The 19,819-nt window shown below is 38.9% G+C and overlaps 1 protein-coding gene across 2 annotated transcripts; it reads left to right on the forward strand.

The window, feature by feature from the left end:
• The first annotated feature begins 10,531 nt into the window (after positions 1–10,531).
• Positions 10,532–19,146, forward strand: PSTK (phosphoseryl-tRNA kinase). Of its 2 annotated transcripts, none has more exons than XM_012540653.3 (6): positions 10,532–10,904; positions 11,835–12,126; positions 12,605–12,803; positions 16,900–16,990; positions 17,557–17,650; positions 18,814–19,146. In XM_012540653.3, exons 1-6 carry the CDS (start codon positions 10,551–10,553, stop codon positions 19,011–19,013), a joined length of 1,230 nt encoding a protein of 409 aa, XP_012396107.1. In that variant the 5' UTR covers positions 10,532–10,550; the 3' UTR covers positions 19,014–19,146. The 2 variants fall into 2 exon arrangements, with proteins under 2 accessions (XP_012396107.1, XP_012396110.1); XM_012540656.3 differs by having other exon boundaries at positions 16,915–16,990.
• Positions 19,147–19,819: the final 673 nt, after the last annotated feature.

The following is a 19,819-nucleotide window of genomic DNA, read 5'->3' on the forward strand; positions in this document are numbered from 1 at the left end:
CCACCCCACCCCCACCCCGAACCCGGACCGAACCGACCCGGGCGGGGGCCGGAGGAACCTCTCTCCAGGGAGCACGTGTTTCAGACCGGGTAGGGTTCGCCAGCGAAAGGAACACTTCCGCATACCCTACTCTGCCCTAGCCGGCTGAGGCGAGATCACGTGAACCAGGCAACCCGAGTTACGCATGCGTATGACGATTCTCCTCGGCCTCTCGGTGCCAGAGAACCCGCGCGGGGGGGAACGAGGGAGGGGGAGGAGCCAAAAAAAGACATGCGCGTTTCCTCTGCGGCCCTTCCGCCCTCTTCTTTCCTCATTCATTCATTCGTTCCTGCAGCCTTTATTGTGACTCGTTGGAGGTCGCGGAAACTATCGTCTCCTGCCCCCAAAAGCTTACTCCGCTGGGCAGAAGGGGGAGGGAAAACGTCAAACTGTGGGTTAAAAAGGGAACGGAGGCCGGAGGCCGCAGTCTGGGGGACCCGAAGGCCTCTTGTAGGGAAGGGGCATTTGGGCTGGAACCGGAGGTTCCGAGACGCAAGCGAGGAAGCAGCTCCTCTGTGCAGAGACTGAGCCCGGAGAGGGGAGAAAAAGATGCCTCGCCTCGAGCGCGGAGGCTAGGCTTGTCTGTGGCACATCCCCTGGGAGGAAGGTGGAGCTGTGCCCCAGATATAAGTGGGGGCACCGAGGCCAGGGAGGGGAGGTGCTCGTCCAGGATCGGGCCAGTGATGAACGTCAGGCAGCCTCCTCCCCGCGCCGAGGCGACCCAGCCCCCCGGGGGTGCGTCGGGACCTCACCTACAGGGTGGAGAACTGTGTCAAAAACTCCCCCGTTGTAGAAAAACAGGATTTGGCAATTTGGGGGATAAACGTTTGGGTTTCATAAGGACTGAGGGTTTGATAAACACGAAAGAGGGCTTAAAAGAAAAAATTTGGGAAAATGCTGATGAAATGGAACTTGCTGAGAAAGGATTTAGTTGGCGAGAAGGGCACTGTCCGGACAGAGCTGCAGAACTGACAGGGACACACTTTCTTCCCTCTGCCCCTTACTACTACTGACCTCAGGCAGGACACTTCACCTTCCTCGGCCTTGCCTTGCTAGGCCAAAGTTCCCTTTCCATGGGGCGACCAGTTCCTCCAATTGTCCTATTTCGTAATCCTGCCTTAGGTTATAACCGTCCCCTCTTAACGTTTGAGATAAAGGTGTCATAGACATCCCTTAATGTCTGACTAGATTAAGGTTTATCCATTTCAGATGTCATTAGAGTATCAGTAATGTCATTGTTCTTGTTATTCCATAAAAAGCTTGCTGCCCCGGTACTCGGGCTAGACTCTTTGAGATGATAGTCTCCTCTAGCCCTGGGATCCAGTGGTCCCAGTATTTCTCTCCATTTAATAAACTATTGAGTTGGTCTCTAATCTCTGTCTTGCTCAGTGTCTTCGGCATTACAGTCTCATCTATGAAATAAAAGAATTCCACTAAAGGGTCCCTGCTCTCTTCAGATTCTAATTCCGTCTTCCACTCTTTCCCTGACATTCATCTTAATGGCTGTGTTGACAGGCCTCACCAACTTAAACTGGTCTTCCGTATTGTAGTGTACAATATGCTCTTCAGGGCTTTCGGAACACAAGTGAGTGCAAGGGGTAATGTAAAAAATTACCCTGGCGTGGGTTCTGTCAATAAAAAGTTATTTAAAAAAAAAAATTTAAGAGGCTAAGGTTATAACCTGAGGCAGAATAACTAAATAGGACAATTGGAGAAACTGGGTCATGACATTAAAAGGGGACTTTGGCACAAGATTATTCACCAGGGGACACCTTCCCAAAGAGCTGCACCTTAGTGAGCATTTAACTGTGCCCATAGAATAATTCTACCCTCATATTTCTGGTGTTTTTCACATAAATGAATGTTGCATTTTATAAAAGCATTTTCAACATTTATTGCTATAACAATATAGTCATTATTATTATATTTGTATATTTTTCAATTATTTTGAAGTTAGGTTGTTAAATTTCTCTATTCTATTAATGGGGATTTTTTTTACATTGTTATATTCATTATCTCTTTCAAATTATCAGTTTGCTTGGCATTTAATTGGGCATGATAGTTTCTAACACTATCTTTTATTTCATCTTCATGTGTTGTAATTTCCACTTTTTCATTTTTTATGTCTGGTTTGGTTTTCTCATCGGACCCCATTTTCTATTTGATATCTGCCAACAGCTGCCAAAGAATGGGGCTCACCAGAAACATGATAGCAAATGGGTGCTGGAACAAAAAAAAAAAAAAAAAAAAAAAAGAATTCTTGAGCAATCTTTGAACATCTGTTCCAGTGTCTTCCTTCCCTTCTTGCCAACCACTTTGAAGGGGGGGGCAGAGGGAAGGGGAAGGAGGACCAAGCTGTGCCCCTTGGTCTTCCTTCCCTTTCCTTATCTCTTCTTATCTCAAATCAAAATACAAATCATCACCACCTTCTGATTTTCCTAGATGTCCATGTTCTTTCCAAAGTCCAGAAAACATGTTTTCCTATTCTATCATAATGAGAAGACACCTTCCCCCAAATCCTTTCTTTTTAGGGCTCTAAGAAGGGTCTGCATCTTGACAACATTCCCCATTCCCACTTGTACTCCTCCACACTTCCTACCTCCCTCCTACAATTGGAGGATCATAAGAGTTTAATCAGATAGATTTTTTTTCAATTCATTTTTTTTCATGCCATCCTAATATAATATCATATTATGTTACATTTATAATAACAATTACAATTCTAATACAAGCTCATACAGAGCTTGTACATGGCTGAATAAGAAGATTTAAAGGCAGAAACCACAGCTCAGAGATGGATAAGATCTCACTAAAAGCTACAAATCAGGGTATTTGGTTTGGGGATTTTTCTTTTGAAGTGGGTGGTATTTGTTTTAGTGTCATTTTCAGGGCCATGCATATGTTTAGAAGGATTTTTTGTACTATTATTAAAATGATTCTTTCCAGTTCCTAGGCTGAAGGAGGAAGGTATACATACGAGCACATAAACACATATACTACATATTATATATATGGCTATAAGTCTTTTCAAGAAACTAGGTCCTAATTTTATTTATTAATGGAGGGGGGTGTTCAAAGTAGGTTAGTTTTTTTTTTTTTAAAACAAAAGTTAATTATTCATTTCTTTAGTTGATCAATAATATTATCCAAATAGTATTCAATAAATGTTTGCCTTTAAAAATAAATAAAATTTCCAGGGTACACATAGTAATAAAATTTGTTGTGCTCACCTAAGTTACTGAGTAAGCCTTTCTTTGACATAATCAGTATATTGGAGAGACAGCATGGCACAGTGTCAATTAGAACATGAAACTACAGGTCAAGGGAAAAAAAAAAAAACTATTCCAAAGTAATTATTGCATGGATCTGTTTCTCTACAAAAAAGTGTACAAACTAAAAAAAAAAAAAAAAAAAAAAAAAAAAAAAAAAAAAAAAAAAAAAAAAAAAAAAAAAAAAAAAAATTAAAAATATATACATTTTAAGTTATAGAAATTTTCATTATCAAAGATATTTTAATAGTATTACATTTTGTTCAGAAAACACATCTGACTTTATAAAATTTTCTTCTATAAACACTATCAAATATTTGATATTCTTATACTGTTTAATAAACCAAAGCTTTTTATGGAAGCCACATACCTGAATTGGGAGTCACAAAATTATGATTTTTTTTTATCAATAAATATTTGATTTATATATCTATTTTATATACCTAAGTACCCAAAGTATAAAATGTCTTGAGTAAAAAGAGGTCTTGAGTAGAAAGTTTTAAAAACTCTATAATAAGCACCTAGCCCAATGACTGGCATATAATAAGCACTTGATCAATGTTTATTAATGAATTATAAATGCCAACTCAGACTCTGACTTAATCCTTGCCTAACACTGGAGAAGAAATGGCAAACCACTCCAGTATCTTTGCCAAGAGAACCCCATGGACAGTTGGTCCCCAGGGTACCTAAGTCAAATTTGAATGTCTTCCTTTATAACATCAGACTTAGATATGTTTTGAAACCTTCTACTTAATCTGTGGGTAGACAGATTATAATAAACTACTACACCTGAAATCTGAGATTCTATATTGAATGATTTCAGGCAAGTCATGTCCCTTCCCTAGGTCTCAGTTCCTTTTTCAGTGAAATGAGTGGGACTAGGGAGTCTTCTAGTTACAAAATCTTGTGGTAAATAAGTCCTCTGTATTTGCTGATATTGTTTGTAATTTTAAAAATAAAGTAGAAATTTTAGGCAGATACAACTAAAATGCATAAAAGGTAGAATCTGACACATTAAAAACATAATATCCTTCCTTCAAGTTTATTAACAATTGTGTATGCTAACATTAAAATAGAAGTTTTGTTTTGTTTTTCTTAAAAGTGTAATAGGGCATATGCATAATTGCCCTGCTTCCTTCTTATCAGCTATTTGTGCTAGCTCAGCTCTGAGGAATTTTGGAATGAGAAGTCCCTAGATACTCCCAGCCTGCCAGGTTTAATTGGGCAATAAAACATTACAGCACTGTCCTGAAGGCCATAATATTTTTGGCAATAGCAGGAAGAGCAGATGATTCAAGACTTTTAAAAAGGGAGTTAACTCTACTTTTTAAAAAGGAAAAATCTCCAAAAGAAACTGAAATGGAAAAGCAAAACAGTGCTGGTCTTCTTGCTGTTCTCTGCACTCAACATTCCCAGCTCTCAACTCTGCCTTTTCATTGGCTATCTCCCATGTTGGAATGTAGAATGATAATGTGGTAGAGAAATAGAAGGTTCAAGTGTCTCAATCAAGCTGTATACCCACAATTCCAATTAGACAATACCTTTTTTTTTTTTAAAGAATGCACTTTTAAAAGAATAATATGTAGAAATATTTCCACTAATGTCACACAGGTTTCAACATTTTTTGTTTTGTTTGTAGCAGAAGATAAGTCATTCAAATCTCCCTTCTGATACTGCCTTTGGAAAATGAAAAAATCAATTAGTTTCCCTGGGCCTCAGTTGTCCTTATCTTGAAAATGAAGGGATTGAAGGAGATAGCCTCTTGATGTGAATTGTTTCTGTGGTTTGTTTCCATTGTATATAATTCTTTAATTAGTGTGAATTGTTTCTATAGTACCTTTCACTATATTACAATTTTTTCAAATTATACATTTATATGTATTCATGAGGTTAGAAGAAAATAGAAAGGTTACTTTTCCTGTATCAATATTTTATAATGCTGCAACATTCATGACAATTATAAAATTCATCCATTCTTGCTAACATGTCAAATGACTGAGTCACATTCTTTAAATAATTCCTAAGTGAGGAATCTTCAGGTCTGTTAAATATGTTTGTGGAAGAAAATATCAGATAAGAGTGCATGTAATAACAAAAGAGCACTGAATTTAGACTCAAAAAAAAAAAAAAATTTGACTGTGGGTCCTTGCTTTCATGCTTGTCTTAGAAAACCCTGTAAAAACTATTTAGGCTCATTTAATCTCCATTTCCTCAACTGTAAAATGAGAATAATAATAATATCTATCCTATTTATCTACCTCACAGGCTTATTGTGAAGATAGGAGATAAGGTCTATGAAAACATCTTATAAAGGGTCCTGCAAACTCTGGCTGGTGGTGAGAATTCATTTCTGTGCCCTTTTATTTCTTTACAGATCTTATCTGTCTGATCTAATCTGGTTTTTTATAAAAACCTATGGTTGAGCTCATGTCCCTCTGTTTATGTCATGAATGCAGGAGACAGGTATGGAAGCCATACAAGGCATAGTGAGCTTGATTTCAAACACATACTCACACACACAACACAGTTCTGCTAAATTGAAAGTCCCTTGAGGGTAAATGACTGGCAGTGTCAGAGTGAACTAGTAAATTTTTGGGAAAGTAGATAATTTTTGTTGGTTAATATGTTTGATAGGGGAATAATAAAGTAGTTAGTAAAAGTGGATATTGGCTCTTAAAGGATCCCTAACTTAATAACGATCTGAAGGTATATGTAAATGTGTAGGTGTGAACTCTGAAAAGGTATACTTGAATTAGAGCATGGTGCTTATGGCTGCAAGCTTAATGTGGTGTAGTGAGGTAATCCTACTAACGGATTTAAGGGCCAAGGGAGGAACACAGTTCTCTTGGCCACAGCGTTCTCACCCACAGCTCTTAGCCAGAGAAGGGCTCAAACTCCAGACTTCAGAGTCCACTCTTTCTTTGACCAGCCACAGGGAGGCTCCTGCTTCCTTCACTTCCCCACCCTCAGACCAAGGACTTTGCCTGATCCCGTGGTCCTCCAGAGAACTAGCCCAGACATTACATAAATGTACTAAATTAAATGGCAATATCTTAAATCATTATAATGGGACGACAAATGTAAAACGCTTTGCAAACATTAAATTTCTGTGTAAATGCTAGCTTTGCACAATGACATTTTGGAAATTTAATTCTGGGTTCCACTGAATTTAAATATTCTGAAGTCAGTATACTTGGAGGCTTCAGATGTGATGTCACATAGGATACTGAAGGGACCTTCGAAATGAGATTAGGGTGGGGGGTTAAATGATGAGGTTAGTGGCACGTTTGGGGATCAGGGAACCAAATGAAGAGGTTTGGCTTCCCTAAATCCCCTTTGGATTCGACACAAGGTAGGGAGTTCTGGGAACCCCCTTTCTGGCAGCACAAAGGTCCTTCATAAAGGAATTTACGAACCTGAAAAGCTAGACTGATAAAAAGAAGTTTATTACTTGGGAAGTAATTGGGAAGTCAGCCTTTCCTATGCATGAATAGAAAGACTGAATTCCTTAGTGGCAGGGTCCCTGCAGAGAAGTAAAGTTTCTAGTAGAGAAATCCCGACAGAGAGGTATAAAGTCTTAAGTGAGAGAGTTAAGAGAGGGTAAAGCTGAAAGAGAATATTTTTTCAGCTGGCAGAGGCTTGTTGCTATGAATGGCTTGGCATGCTAAGTCCTCTGCAAAGACTGAGTTTAAAATGGGCTCTTTTTATAATAGAAATCTTGGCTACAAGCTGGGGTTGCTTTTGATGGGGGCTGGTGGGTGAGGTTTGAGCTGGAATTGGAGGACTGAATGAGTGTTTCTTGATTAATCTCCAATTCAATAGAGTTAGAATCTCCAACTCCAGACTCAACTAGCCCTACCTAGATAACAGAATGAAGTTGTTTGTCTTGTTTCCCTTGGGTGGATAGAGAGGGCTGGAACTATGCACTGAGGTGGGGACTGCCGAGCACTTGAGGCTAACTTCTGATTGGATAATACTCTATGGGCATATGCTTGTAAAATGGTCCTTTCCACTATCTTGTGCTGGCTCTATGATTGGTGTATACAGAGGATTGTAGGAGGCACTTGGGGGTGGAGTAAAGCGAGCCAGGGACACACACTGGAGGAGAAGGTGGTCTCGGAGATTCTGCTTCCATCCTTTTGAATCCTGAGTCTAAGACCAAGAATAAAGACGGACTTTTGCAAGCGGGAGACTCATAGAGTATGAAAGAATCTTCAATTTATTATGTTGTTCAGCCTTGTTGATATACATTTTTGCAAGGGTGATCAGTGTGTGAACAGTAGATAATCCCCAATCACCATTCAGAGAAGCAGCTCATGGGCTTTGCAGATGCATGGTATCTACCAATGGGAAGAAATCCAATCCAGCAATTCAGCAACTGACTCACAGGCAAGAGGCCCTGTTCATCCCTGCTTAAATAGCCACTGGCTGTGACCCTTTGGCTTACTGTTCCCATGAAAACAAATCCTTGCTACTTGCTCAAGGTGGCAGGAAACTTATTGTGCATAAAAGGTGGAGATGGCTTCAGGACTTCCTCTAGGCAAAATGCCTTAACTTAGCAACCTCTTTTCCTAGTTAGCAAGTGAACATGCCCTTCTTCCTGGTTGGCACACAAATATACTTATGTGGAATGGCTAATTATCCCCAAAGTGACTTTTAGATCAGTCTCAAGTCATGGCAGTTACTCCAGATGAGCATAAGCTTATTCAACAGACACCTGTTAAAATCCTCATATTCACTTGCTGGTACAAACATTCTTCTTTGCTCTGAAATTTAACAGTGGGCAACCAAATAGACTCCTACTCCATTGCAATCCCCAAAAGGAATCTCTAAATTTTGCCAAAGCCAAAGGCCTAGGTTACATCAGGGGAACACCCAGAATCGAAGCCAAAAGCAATTAATTAAAAGGTTGATACCTTAGTATGTACAAAGAAATCAGTACAGTAATAAAACCACAGTCTCATAGAGAAAATCTGTTTCCTTAAAGCAAATGAAAAAAACAGAAAGCAAATGGACTTAAAGAAAAAATGATTAGTGATGGGTACAGTAATGCCCACCTGTGACCCAACAACTGGAGAAAGTGAGGCAGAAGGATGTCTTGAATTTGGGGATTCAAGCAGTAAAGGACTATACTGATTGGAGTGTTTGATAAGGTCTAGATTTAGGAAACCAAAATAAGATTAGGGTTTCTGGCTGTCAGGGAGTTAAATGATAAGGTCTAGTGGCAGGTCTGGGGTTCAGGGAACCAAATGGAGAGGTTTGGCTCCCCTGTACCTCCTTGGGATTTGGCGCAAGGGTTTTGGGGAAATCCCTTGGAGGGAGGGCATGCAGAGATTCTCTGTAAAGGAATTTACAGACTAGAAAACCTCGATTGATAAAAGAAGTTTAATTATAGGGATTGGGAATTAAGGGTAGAAATCCTGACAGAGAGGTCTGGTTAGGGGAAGAGGCGAGGGTAAAGAGAGGAAAACACTGGAAAAGAATATGATTCCAGCGGGCAGATCTATGGAAATGGAGTTTTGCACTAAGAATGCAGCTTTCAGTGGACAGGATGTCCTGGCAGTAAAGGGAGCTGCCAAGGTCCATCTGCAAAGGACTTTAGCTGATGGAAGCTATTATATTGAGTGTCTTAGTGGGGGCTGGGACAGCCCAAGTTGGCTCAGCTGAGCAGAATTTGCATTCAATGAGTTCCTTCCGTTCCATAGGATTGGAACTCCTTTTGCTAGATAACAGAAAGAAACTGTCTCCTTCACTTCCCCCGGGAAGGGTCCCTCTCGGAGATTTCCTCCTTCCAGGAGTTTCAGAATTTCCAGGTCCCTTCTTCCCGTCAGCAACAATAAGAGACCCCTACTAGAAGTGGGAGGGAGAGAAGCGCTCTGGGTTGCCTGAATTTCTTTAACCTGGCTAGGTCAGAAGAGAAGATCAGTAATGGGATCTAGCCCATAAGTAGTAGCCCTTGTAGGGAAGGAGATAATCTTAAAAAACAAATAAAATAAGCTCGGATTAACAGGCTGGTGAACTCCATGCTGAAGGCAGGAGGCAGAAGATACTGGGTCCTTTCCTGCTCTTGCAGTATGAGTGACAACTTAAGCTTTCCCAAGCTTCACAAGCACTAAACGCGCCAGGGAGGAAGGGATTCAGACAGAGACTGTAATCTAGAGTTAGATAAAACGATAGGAACGTTTGCAGGAGGGTTAGGGCAAAGATCTGAGGAGAGGGGGCGGGGCGGGGCGCGGGAAGAGATAACTTAGTTTAGTGCCTAAGAAATGATTTTGAACCCAAATCTTCCTGACCCCAAATCTGGCACCACAATACACCGGTGTGGGACCCTACAAAATAACATCATTTTGTCAAGAAATATTGACTGTTGTTAATCTTTCATGAAACCAGTTTTTAATTTGGCCTTTTTAAGGCGGATAAATCCTTCGTGCAAGTGTTTTGGAAATTGGAAAATACGCTTTTTTTATTTTGATTTTTATAGCCGAAGAACACGTTCTGGAAAACTAAATAAATAACTCCCCCTGGCGGAACGCGGCCGCCGGCTGCAGGGGCGCCCAAAGCACTGTGTCCCACCCCGCCCCCTGCTGGTGCTAAGGAGTCATTATTCAAGCCAGAGGAGCCTCGGGTGTAGAGGCCGGTGGATCTCGTTTATTAAGCTCTTCCTGCTTTAAGTGTCTGGGAACGGACGCGCCCAGAGGCTTTCTGGCGAACGGCTCGCACGATCGCTTCGAGGTTTGCGAAGGGCTTCACAAACATCTCCTTTCAGAAGACGGTGACGGTCACTATTTAGTGTTTGCTAAATGCTAGGCAGCTGTCATTGGAGTCACACCAAGCTACCCTGAAAGGAGCGGTTTGTGCTATCCCCATTGTACGGCTGAGGAAACTGAGGCAGAGAACGGAAGCCAGGGTCACGCAGGACTTGAACCCGAGTATTCCCGATTCTTGTTTCATCGTCATAAATCGTAGCCGTTCGTACAGCGGGGGGCGCAGGCCACCCTGCGCCTGCTCCACCTTCTCTTCCGTACATTAATGGCACATAGCCGTTAGAGCTCCCCCGTTTCCGGGAGAAATGAAGGCAGGAATTCTCGGCTGGCGCTCGGCAAGTGTAAAGGAAAAAGATGGAAGGGAGAGCCAGCCTTTGGGAAAGGAGGAAGGAAAGTTAGAGGAAACAAGCTGCCGCTTCCCTCTGCACCTCTGAACTAGCGTGGTTAGTGCTTGCGGGGGAGGGGATTGAGAAAAATGACGTCGTTTCTTGTGATTGGAGGAAGGCCTAGCCCATCAAACTCTACGCAGAGAAACGCTCGGCCGTCAGCCTTGCGCATGTGCACCAGGGGCCGTCTCGGGAGCCCGTTGGCCAGGGTTCTTTCCCTCGGGTTAGCGAGCATGAAGAGGGGAGAACCCCCCGGGGACGCCGGAAGTGAGAGGCAGATTCGCTTGGGATGCTGCGTTCTCTGCGGCCTGCCGGCCTCGGGCAAATCCACTCTCTCTCGCTTTCTTAGCGAGCAGCTGAGGCGGAAGCAGGGCTGGGACGTAGCCGTCGTAACGTACGATGACGTCATCCCAGAAGCGCTCCTCGCGGGCGAGAACGCTCAGGTGCTGGTTTGTTGGGGCCCGAGGTGGGCGGGCACGATGGTGCCCTGGGTCCTCAGAGGTGGCCCTTCCCAGACCGAAGCCCGAGTCTTTTTTTCCGAGTCCCTCCCTTGTGCGATGTGGTTCTCTGTTGTTTGTCCTTTACAAGCCGGGCCCCTGATCGTTTAGCAGGAGAGAATGGGATTAGCTGAAGTGTACACAGGTGTGCTCGGGAGAGGGCCAGATGTTAGCGTTCCCACAACCCTTGCAAGGACTGCGGTGGGGATGGGCCCACTTGTCCCTTCTCTCTCTCTCTCTCTCTCTCTCTCTTTTTTTTTTATTCCTTTTATTTCCTCTTTTTTTTTTATTTAATAACTTTTTATTGACATAACCTATGCCAGGGTAATTTTTTACACCATTATCCCTTGCACTCACTTCTGTTCCGATTTTCCCTCCCACCCTCCACCCCCTCCCCTAGATGGCAAGCATATGTTGAATATGTCCTAATATATCCTAGATACAATGTATGTGCGCAGAACCGAACAGTTTTCTTGTTGCACAGGGAGAATTGGATTCTGAAGGTATTGTCCCTTCTCTTACCACTCTGCTCCCAAGCTTTGTGAAATAGTTTTGCGCAGTGGGCCAGTCTTAGAATGAGTTTTTCTTAATTAACCCTATGTTTTTCCCCATCTTTTTTTGTGAACGCCAATTCTCTTAGATTTTTTTTTTTCAATCTGAAGAGTATTTTAAGCATACAAAATTCATTGTATTTGCGTAATCCCTCCTAGACTCTCTCACCACAGTGCTATTATTCATTTTGAAGAGTCTGTCTCTTGCCTGAGAACAGTGGCTTTAAAGAATGTATTTCTTGGAGCTTGGTATTTTTTTGCCTATTATGACCCACTTTAAAGTTCATCACCTACTATTGAACGTCATATGTTTTATCTTTTGTAGCCATCCCAGTGGAAATCATTCCGACATGAACTTTTGACATACCTTGAACATTTCTTGATGGCCATCGTTAATGGATGCAAATTATCTGCCCCAGCCTTGAGGACCGAAGTCATGTGGGAAAGTTTTGTCCACTGTTTGAAAAATCAAAGTCTTATTATAGCTTCCGGAACAGGAAAGACTCAGGGTTACAGTTTAACCCATGCAGCTCCGTCGCAACCTTTCTATCTAATCTTGGATGACAATTTTTATTACCAGAGCATGAGATATGAAGTCTACCAACTGGCTAGAAAATGTAATTTACTGTACTTTTTCTTGTTTCCTGGTCACTAAATGATGCAGTAGGCAAAGTGCTGAGCTTGGAATCAGGAAGACTTGAGTTCAAAATCTACCAGGGATACTTCCTGAGCAATTCATTTAAACTCAGCCTCAATTTCCTCTTCTGTAAAATGGTTTTAATAATAGCTGAAGCTCAAATGAGATAACATATGTAAAGCACTTTGCAAACCTGAAAATTCAATATGAATATTAGCTTATAAGAAAATGATGGTAATATCAGGCATTATATTGAATTCCCTCATCTCTGGCAGTGCTTTAGTTTGCTTAAGAAGTTTGTTAAATTCTAGAGATCAGAGCTGGAGGTATTGACTTCTTTGAAAGTGAGATAAATTTTCAAATCTTATAGTTACTGCCTACATTTTTAAAACATTATACATCATAATCTCTTGATTTCAAAACATTTACTTATGAATATTTTTCTTTTAAATCTTTAGATTCCTCAGGCTTTTGCCAATTATTTTTAGATTGTCCAATTGAGTCCTGTCTAGAAAGGAATCGGCAGAGAAGTAAACCAGTACCTGATGACACCATACAGCTGATGGCAAGAAAGATAGAATCTCCAAATATTCAGAAAAATGCATGGGAACACAACAGCCTCACTGTTAGGAGTACAGGACCTTGTTCAGATGACAAGTATGTTCTGATGGTCAAGACTTTTGCTAGAATATATTATTAGATATTATATCTCTAAATGCAACCTGGAGACATTCTACAGTGACTGCCTATAAAAGGATTTGCAACAAATAGTGGAGTAGATACCAGTTCATTTAGAATTCTGCCTAAAATCTTTATTCTTAAACTGATTACAAGAAAGTTAGAGGGTTTCATATTCATGCATTCAAGCATTGTGATAATTATGTGCTTCCTGCAACTGCAGCCCTTCACTATTAGCATTGTAAAATACTTCTCCCTTCCACCCAGTTAATTCATTAAATAAGCATTTATGTACCTCTTGGGTAGAAAATGCAACTTAATAGAGAAGATAAGACATGCAAATAAGTTAGAATATGAGGGTCTAGACAGTGATACAAGAAATATGAAAAGGGAAAGTACCCCTTTCATCAGGAAAGGGAGTTGGAAAGGTTTCAGTTGAAGAAGGGGCATATGCAACCTTAAAAGAAGAGAATTATTTCATCAGGCACTGATTTGTTTGAGGCATAACGGTACCCTATAGCAGAAATGTCAAGGAGGGAACTCGATTCAATGTAATTGGGAAATGTTTAACAAAACAAAAATACGCTGTAATATAATGTTCAGTTGTGGTTTTCAGACACTGTATTGCTCATAGGAATCCACTTCTATTTGCTTGACATCCTACTCTATATTGTTGTATTGGGTGGAGAAGAGAGCAGGACAAAATGTAGAAGTATATCCAAGAGAGGAAGGTAAAGCAGAACTGGCAAAACCAGAATCAGAATGTGTATTTTATTCACTACAAAGAGTCAGGGAAGAGTTTTTTTTTGGTTTGTTTTTCCTGAGGCAATTGTGGTTGTGACTTGCCCAGAGTCACATAACTAGGAAGTGTCAGATCATATTTGAACTCAGGTCCTCCTGACTTCAGGGCTGGTGCTCTATCCACTGTGCCATCCAGCTGCCCCCAGAGAAGAGTTTTGAAAGGGCTCATGGCATCAGGGAAATTGTGAAAGTTCTGGGAAAACATTGGAGAGGGAAGAGACCAGAGGCAAAGAGATGGTTTGGAGTTGATTTCTAGAAATACCAGTGAGAGGTAACAAAGACCTGAAGGATACTGGTGTCAGTGTGCATGCAGAAGACATGGGAGATACACCAAAGAGGTAAATGAAAGCTAGGTGACCATCAACAAGTCACTGAATCTCACTTAGTTTCCTCATTAGTAAGATGGAGATAATATACGTAGTATATTTGTCATGAGAGGCAAATGAGATGTGTTTGTCAAGAACATTATAAAACTTAATTCACGAGATAAATGTCAGTCGATTGATAGAATATAAATAAGACTTAGTTCGTTGGAGATGAGAGAAAAAAGCTAAAGATGACTGAAATTTCAAGCCTGTATAAGTAGGAAAATTTTGGTGCCAAAAAAAAAAAATATATATATATATATATAAATATATATATATATATAAATATAAATATATATATATATATATATACACACATATATATATATATAGGGAAGTTGAGGAAAGAGATACATTCTGGGTAAACAAGGAGTTTATTTGTGGACATGTTAATTTGCATTGTCTGGTAAAGTTGTCTAGTAATTTATTTAAATTATAGATTTGGAATTAAGGCAGTAGATCAGAGCTGGAGATATATGTGGGTGTGCCAGGGGTATATGTGTTTGGATGTCATGTGATTAAGAAGGTGATCACTAAAGCAGAGAGTTAAGAAAGAGAAGGTGACTAAGGAGAGAGTATCGGATACATCCATCCATAGGGAAGGGGAAGAAAGATGATAAAAGTGAAGACAAATGGAGTTGTTGTGCAGATTGGAAAAAACCTGAGAGGGAACAGTTAGAGAAATCAAAGGAGCTGAGAACATAAAGAAGGTGTACTCATCAAAGGTCAAAGGTAGGGAATGAAAATTAACAGACCATTGGGTCTGGCAATTAAGATCTGATCATTGGGAGACCTTGAGGAGAGTATTGTCACAGAACAGTGGGTAGAAGCCAGATTTCCCTGGATGAGTAATGAATGGCTGGTGGAAAAGGAGATTTGAAACAATCTAAGGGACTGCTGAGTGACTAGTTGATAGAGCCTTGGGCTTAACATCAGAAAGATGAGTTCAACTCTAGACTCAAGTATTTACTAACTCTGTGACATTTGTATTAGTTTCTCTCTTGTAAATGGGGAAACACTGCAGAAGGAAATCACAAACATGTCTACTATCTTTGTCAAGAAAACTGCATGGATATGACTAAATAAGTAAACTAGAAGTGAGAACCTGTTTTTTGTAAAGGTTGTTATGTATTCATAGGGGTAGTTAAAATTAGGTAGCAGTGATGCTGATAACAAATATAATGGTAATAGCATTTATGGAGCATTTTAAGGTTTTTAAAGGCCTTGTCTATATATCATCTCATTTGGTCTTCATAACCTTGTAAGGTAGGTGCTGTTATTGACCACATTTTATGATAAGGAAATCAGTTTGAGAAGTTAGGTGACAGGCCCCCTGGGTCACATGGTGAAGAGATTTATTTAATTTTTGGTAACTATATTCATTCTCCTAAAATGAGATATCTTTCGAAGAAAAAAAAAAGTATGTGTGTGTGTGTTGTGTGCATAGCATATAGTTATGTAATGTGCACAGAAAAATAATGTTAGGTATAAGTTCAGATTTTACACAAACTAGATTGGGGAAGATGGGGAAATTGTGACATATATTCAAATTATTAATATGATTTCAATAATTTCAGCAGAATTAACTGGTTGCCTCTTCCCAGAAAAAATACATAAATTTTGTTTAGTTCATATTCAGGGATCCTGTGGTATGCCAAAGTAGTCATCCCCAGCCACTTGAGGATATTTGAGATAGATATTCTTTACTAAAAGCAGGGAAAAATAACAAAATCATCAACAATAACTTTTACAAAGAGCTTATTATGTCATATTATACTATAAGGCACTGTGCTAAATGTTTTCAGTTATTTGATCCTCACAACAATGTTGGGAAGTAGGTGCTAGTATCCCCATTCCATAGATGGGGAAATTGAGGCAAACAGAGTAAGTGACTTGCTCAGGCACATAACTAATAAGTGCCCGAGGCTGGAATTGAACTGACACCCTCCTACTGCCAGGCCTACTATTCTATCCATTATGCCTTGTCAATTTGTAGTCCTTACCCCAGCTCTTAACTCTGATCCTTAGTTAAATCTATGAGTCCATATAACCTTGACATACCAATTTATCAGCTGTCTCAGAAACCTGAACCATTATACTGCTAGGCAGTATTTGTGCTTGTTCACCTGCTAGGTGGGTGGAACATTTGGATTTCCTTGTTCAGTAAAACAGGCTGTGCTAGAAGTGGAATATCATGTGGTAGAAAGAACACTTATGCTAGGAATCAAGAGACCTGGGTCCTAGTCCTGCCTTTTCTACTCCATCATTGTATCTTCAGGCAAGATACTTCATCCTTCAGTTTCTTCTGTCAGATTATGAGAGTTAGCCTAGGTGACTTCCAAGATCTTCCCATTTGGAGGTTTCTCTCTCTAGGTTGAATGAAATACAGAATTACCTATTCTATCTTCAGCATCAAGGATACCTCAAGTTTATCTGTTGATAAAAAAATTCTATAGCCAGCCCACTTCTCCCCTCCACTAAAAGATGATAACACATACCTCATCTCTGGAAATAAAGGAGACAGATGTTTTTGCCTTTTTTTTTTTTTTTATTAAGAGTAAGAACATGGAGTCATCTATACAAGTGTTATGTAACTGGAAGGTACTTAATTCATATCAATCAATATATGTTATGCGAACTGAGCAGCATTATTTAAGTGTTTCATGCCTTAGTAGGTACTTAACAGTTTTTTGATGCCAAAATTGAAGTTTTAAAGACTTTTTGATTTAAAATGCTTCTAATTTTTTTAAAAAAAATGGTTTCATGACTCTTGAGAGTCCATATTTTGGGTCTTTATTTAAGAAAGTTATAAAACATTAGTTGTAGAAGCTTGGGCTACAACTTTTTTCCCTAAAATTGAACTTTATTGTCATCAATTAGTTTTTAAACAGTATGTTTTTTTTTAATAGTAAATTCCTTTACAGCGTAGAAGTGATTGATTTACTGATTACTGCTTTGAAAAATCCAATACGATATTTTGAAGAAAATGTAGAACAAAAGGTAATTCTTCCTTTATACAATTTAGTTTTGATTTGAAGCAGTGCTCTTTTATTTAGTGATGATTTGTGCCAGTTTGTATTGATGAACTGTAAATAAAAGGTTGACATCAAATATTAAATAAAAAAGTATTTATTCATATAGTATTTTTAAATATTCATTTACAATAGTCATTTTATAAGAATGCATTCAGGATCATAATTTACAGCTTAGCTTATTTTGCAATATCTAAATGACTCCCAAAACTACTTACCTTGAACTTTATTACATTCTTTGGGCCCCACCATTCTCTCTCCAAGTCTAGATAGAACAAATATTGACATCCTGGGTTGAAAGTAGTGACCCAGGAGTAACTGCATTGCCCATGTTGTATATGTATTTATAGAAATTTTTCATTCCTGGTTTATTTTGATTCTTAAAAATTATATTGGGGCAAATTCGTTGATTATGAGCAGGATTTAATGAATGCCTAATCAAACTTGGATTGTATATTATAGTGTATAGCACACAGGTGGCATTTAAATGTTTGTTGAATGAATTAATATAGCAATATTATTTATATTATATAGGAAACTGATCGAATTATTTGTTCAACTAATACTCTTCATCAAGCTGATCAGCAATTCAGAAGAATTATCTCTCAGACAATGAAGAAAGCCAAAGGTATATAAATATATAGATATAGACATATATTAGCTCTTTTAACATGTAAGATTAAAATAAATCAGCCAACTAAAATGTTTTAATATAAATTTTGACTTTTCAATTTCATTCTGATAGCATCTCCAAAACGAATTCTAGCTAGAGCTTTAAATTGCAGAATTGCAAAATACTAATGCAGGCCTCAAACACTATGTCATAGAACTATGAATTTGAAATATAAATTACTCCAAAGAACCTCTGATCTTTTTAATGTGGGTCTTCCACACATAATTTATAATCCATCAATGTCTTTTCATTCTCTGAGATTTTTGTCTATGCTGTTCCATAAGTTCTCCATACAGAATCTGACAGATTAAATTGGGGGTAGTGATGTTTTAGAAAAATCATTTTTCATAAAATTCCCTTAGAGAACGCCATATGTAAACTTAATTCATCTTATATAATGTAGCATACATTTTTGAGCAACACATTAAAAAAAGTGAAGTACTATTTTGCTGGTTTGGCTTACAAAATAAAACAACGCCAAATTAAATGCCCTATTATGTAGGAAAATGTATAGCAGAGTGAAACAGAAAAGGTAAAATCATGTTTAATTTATGGGCACTTTTATTGGTATTTACATTTTTTTTTTTGTTGTTTCTAAATTGAACATGAAATTGTACCAAAAAAAGAGTATAACAAATTGGGTACCAAAATAAGTTTTCCAGGCGACTTTATGGGCTCAGGCCACAACAGAACAACACTGGTCAGATTATCTTTATCACTGATTACCTTTGGGTGATGTTTTTCTAGAAATTGTCTCCCAAATGGGAATTTCTTGTTCATTACTACATTTTATACCAATAAGATGACTCACCTGTTTGAATTATTTATCAAAATAAGGATTTCTTTTGTCTAGCATTATTTCATTAGTAAGAGTAAATTTATGGACTCTCTTATTTAAACAAATGTCTTTTGTTTGAATAATTTCAGTTAATAGGCCTGTGTCACTATCACATTTTTGTCTCTGTCTCCATATCTGCCCAACAAGTGATCATTATTCTATTCCAAATAATTACTTCACTCCTCTCCCCCCCCCCCCCCCCCCCCGAGTTCTGGCAATATAGAAATAGGCTATATTTGTTTAATTTGTTAAATTGCTTAAGATTGTATTTTTCTTTTAGATGAAAAAGTGATTGCCTACAAGCTGAAACTTCTAGCAGAAGAACTTAACAAGCTCAAGGCAGATTTTTTGGAAGATTTACGACAAGGAAATAGTAAAAGAATTTCATGCTTTCATCAAAATAGCATTTCAGATGTCATTCGCTTATTTCATTATGAGAGAGATAATATTGTGCAGAAATACATTCCAAATGAGTATTAAATTGATTTGCATTGTGGATGGATCATTTTTTCAAGCAAACATTCACAAACTAGTTAAAGATCAACAGTTTAAAATGAATTATTAGCCAAGCAGGTCAGCATATATCTAGTAAAAGAACACTATCCTAAAAGATCAGCATGCCAAGAAAGGAAAATAATTATTTAAAGTGTATCATGTGCTTTTCAGTGAGCGTGGCCAAGCAACAGAGGTTTGGGAGTACCACAATGCTCTATTGTAGGAAAGCAACCCAGGATAAAGAGCTGAAGAGAGATGCATAAAATTAGGAGACATAAACAAAATTTAGCTAGGAAATTAGTGAGAATGTTTGTCTCTGATGCTGATTGGTCCCCAAATTGCCCAGATTAAAGTAGAGATGAGGTGGAGGAAGATAATAAACATAAAGGGAAGATAAATGTTTAAGAATTGCAATGGGTTCTTGATTCTTTCAGCATTAGGCTAGTACTGAGGGAGAGAAGAGCCAGAATGATCTGCTTACCCATAAACTTAGGTTGAGGTTGCTTTGAGGCAATGTGGTTTAGTGGAAAGGGTTTTAGGTTCGAAATATGGAGAAACCCAAGTTTGAATTAGATTGTGAGCTCCTTCAGGGGAGGGACAATCTTTTTTCTTTGTATTCTTGGGACTTAACAGTGTCTGGCACCTAGGACACTTCATAAATGTTTATTGATTGACTCTTGCCTTCAATACTGTGTGACCATGAACAATTCATTTACCTCTCTAAGCCTTGGTTTCTTCATCTGCAAAATGACTCTTTCTCAAAGGATTTAACGTGGGAATCAAATAAAACA

The sequence above is a fragment of the Sarcophilus harrisii genome, chromosome 2 (assembly GCF_902635505.1).
Source record: "Sarcophilus harrisii chromosome 2, mSarHar1.11, whole genome shotgun sequence".
Classification (NCBI taxonomy): Eukaryota; Metazoa; Chordata; class Mammalia; order Dasyuromorphia; family Dasyuridae; genus Sarcophilus; species Sarcophilus harrisii.

Bases quoted from the DNA above. Each gene is read 5' to 3' on its own strand.
- PSTK (XM_012540653.3), top strand. From the start codon at position 10,551: ATGACGTCGTTTCTTGTGATTGGAGGAAGGCCTAGCCCATCAAACTCT. The intron at 10,905-11,834 runs GTGCTGGTTTGT...TATCTTTTGTAG, and splicing joins TCGCGGGCGAGAACGCTCAG to CCATCCCAGTGGAAATCATT. The intron at 17,651-18,813 runs GTATATAAATAT...TTTTTCTTTTAG, and splicing joins GACAATGAAGAAAGCCAAAG to ATGAAAAAGTGATTGCCTAC.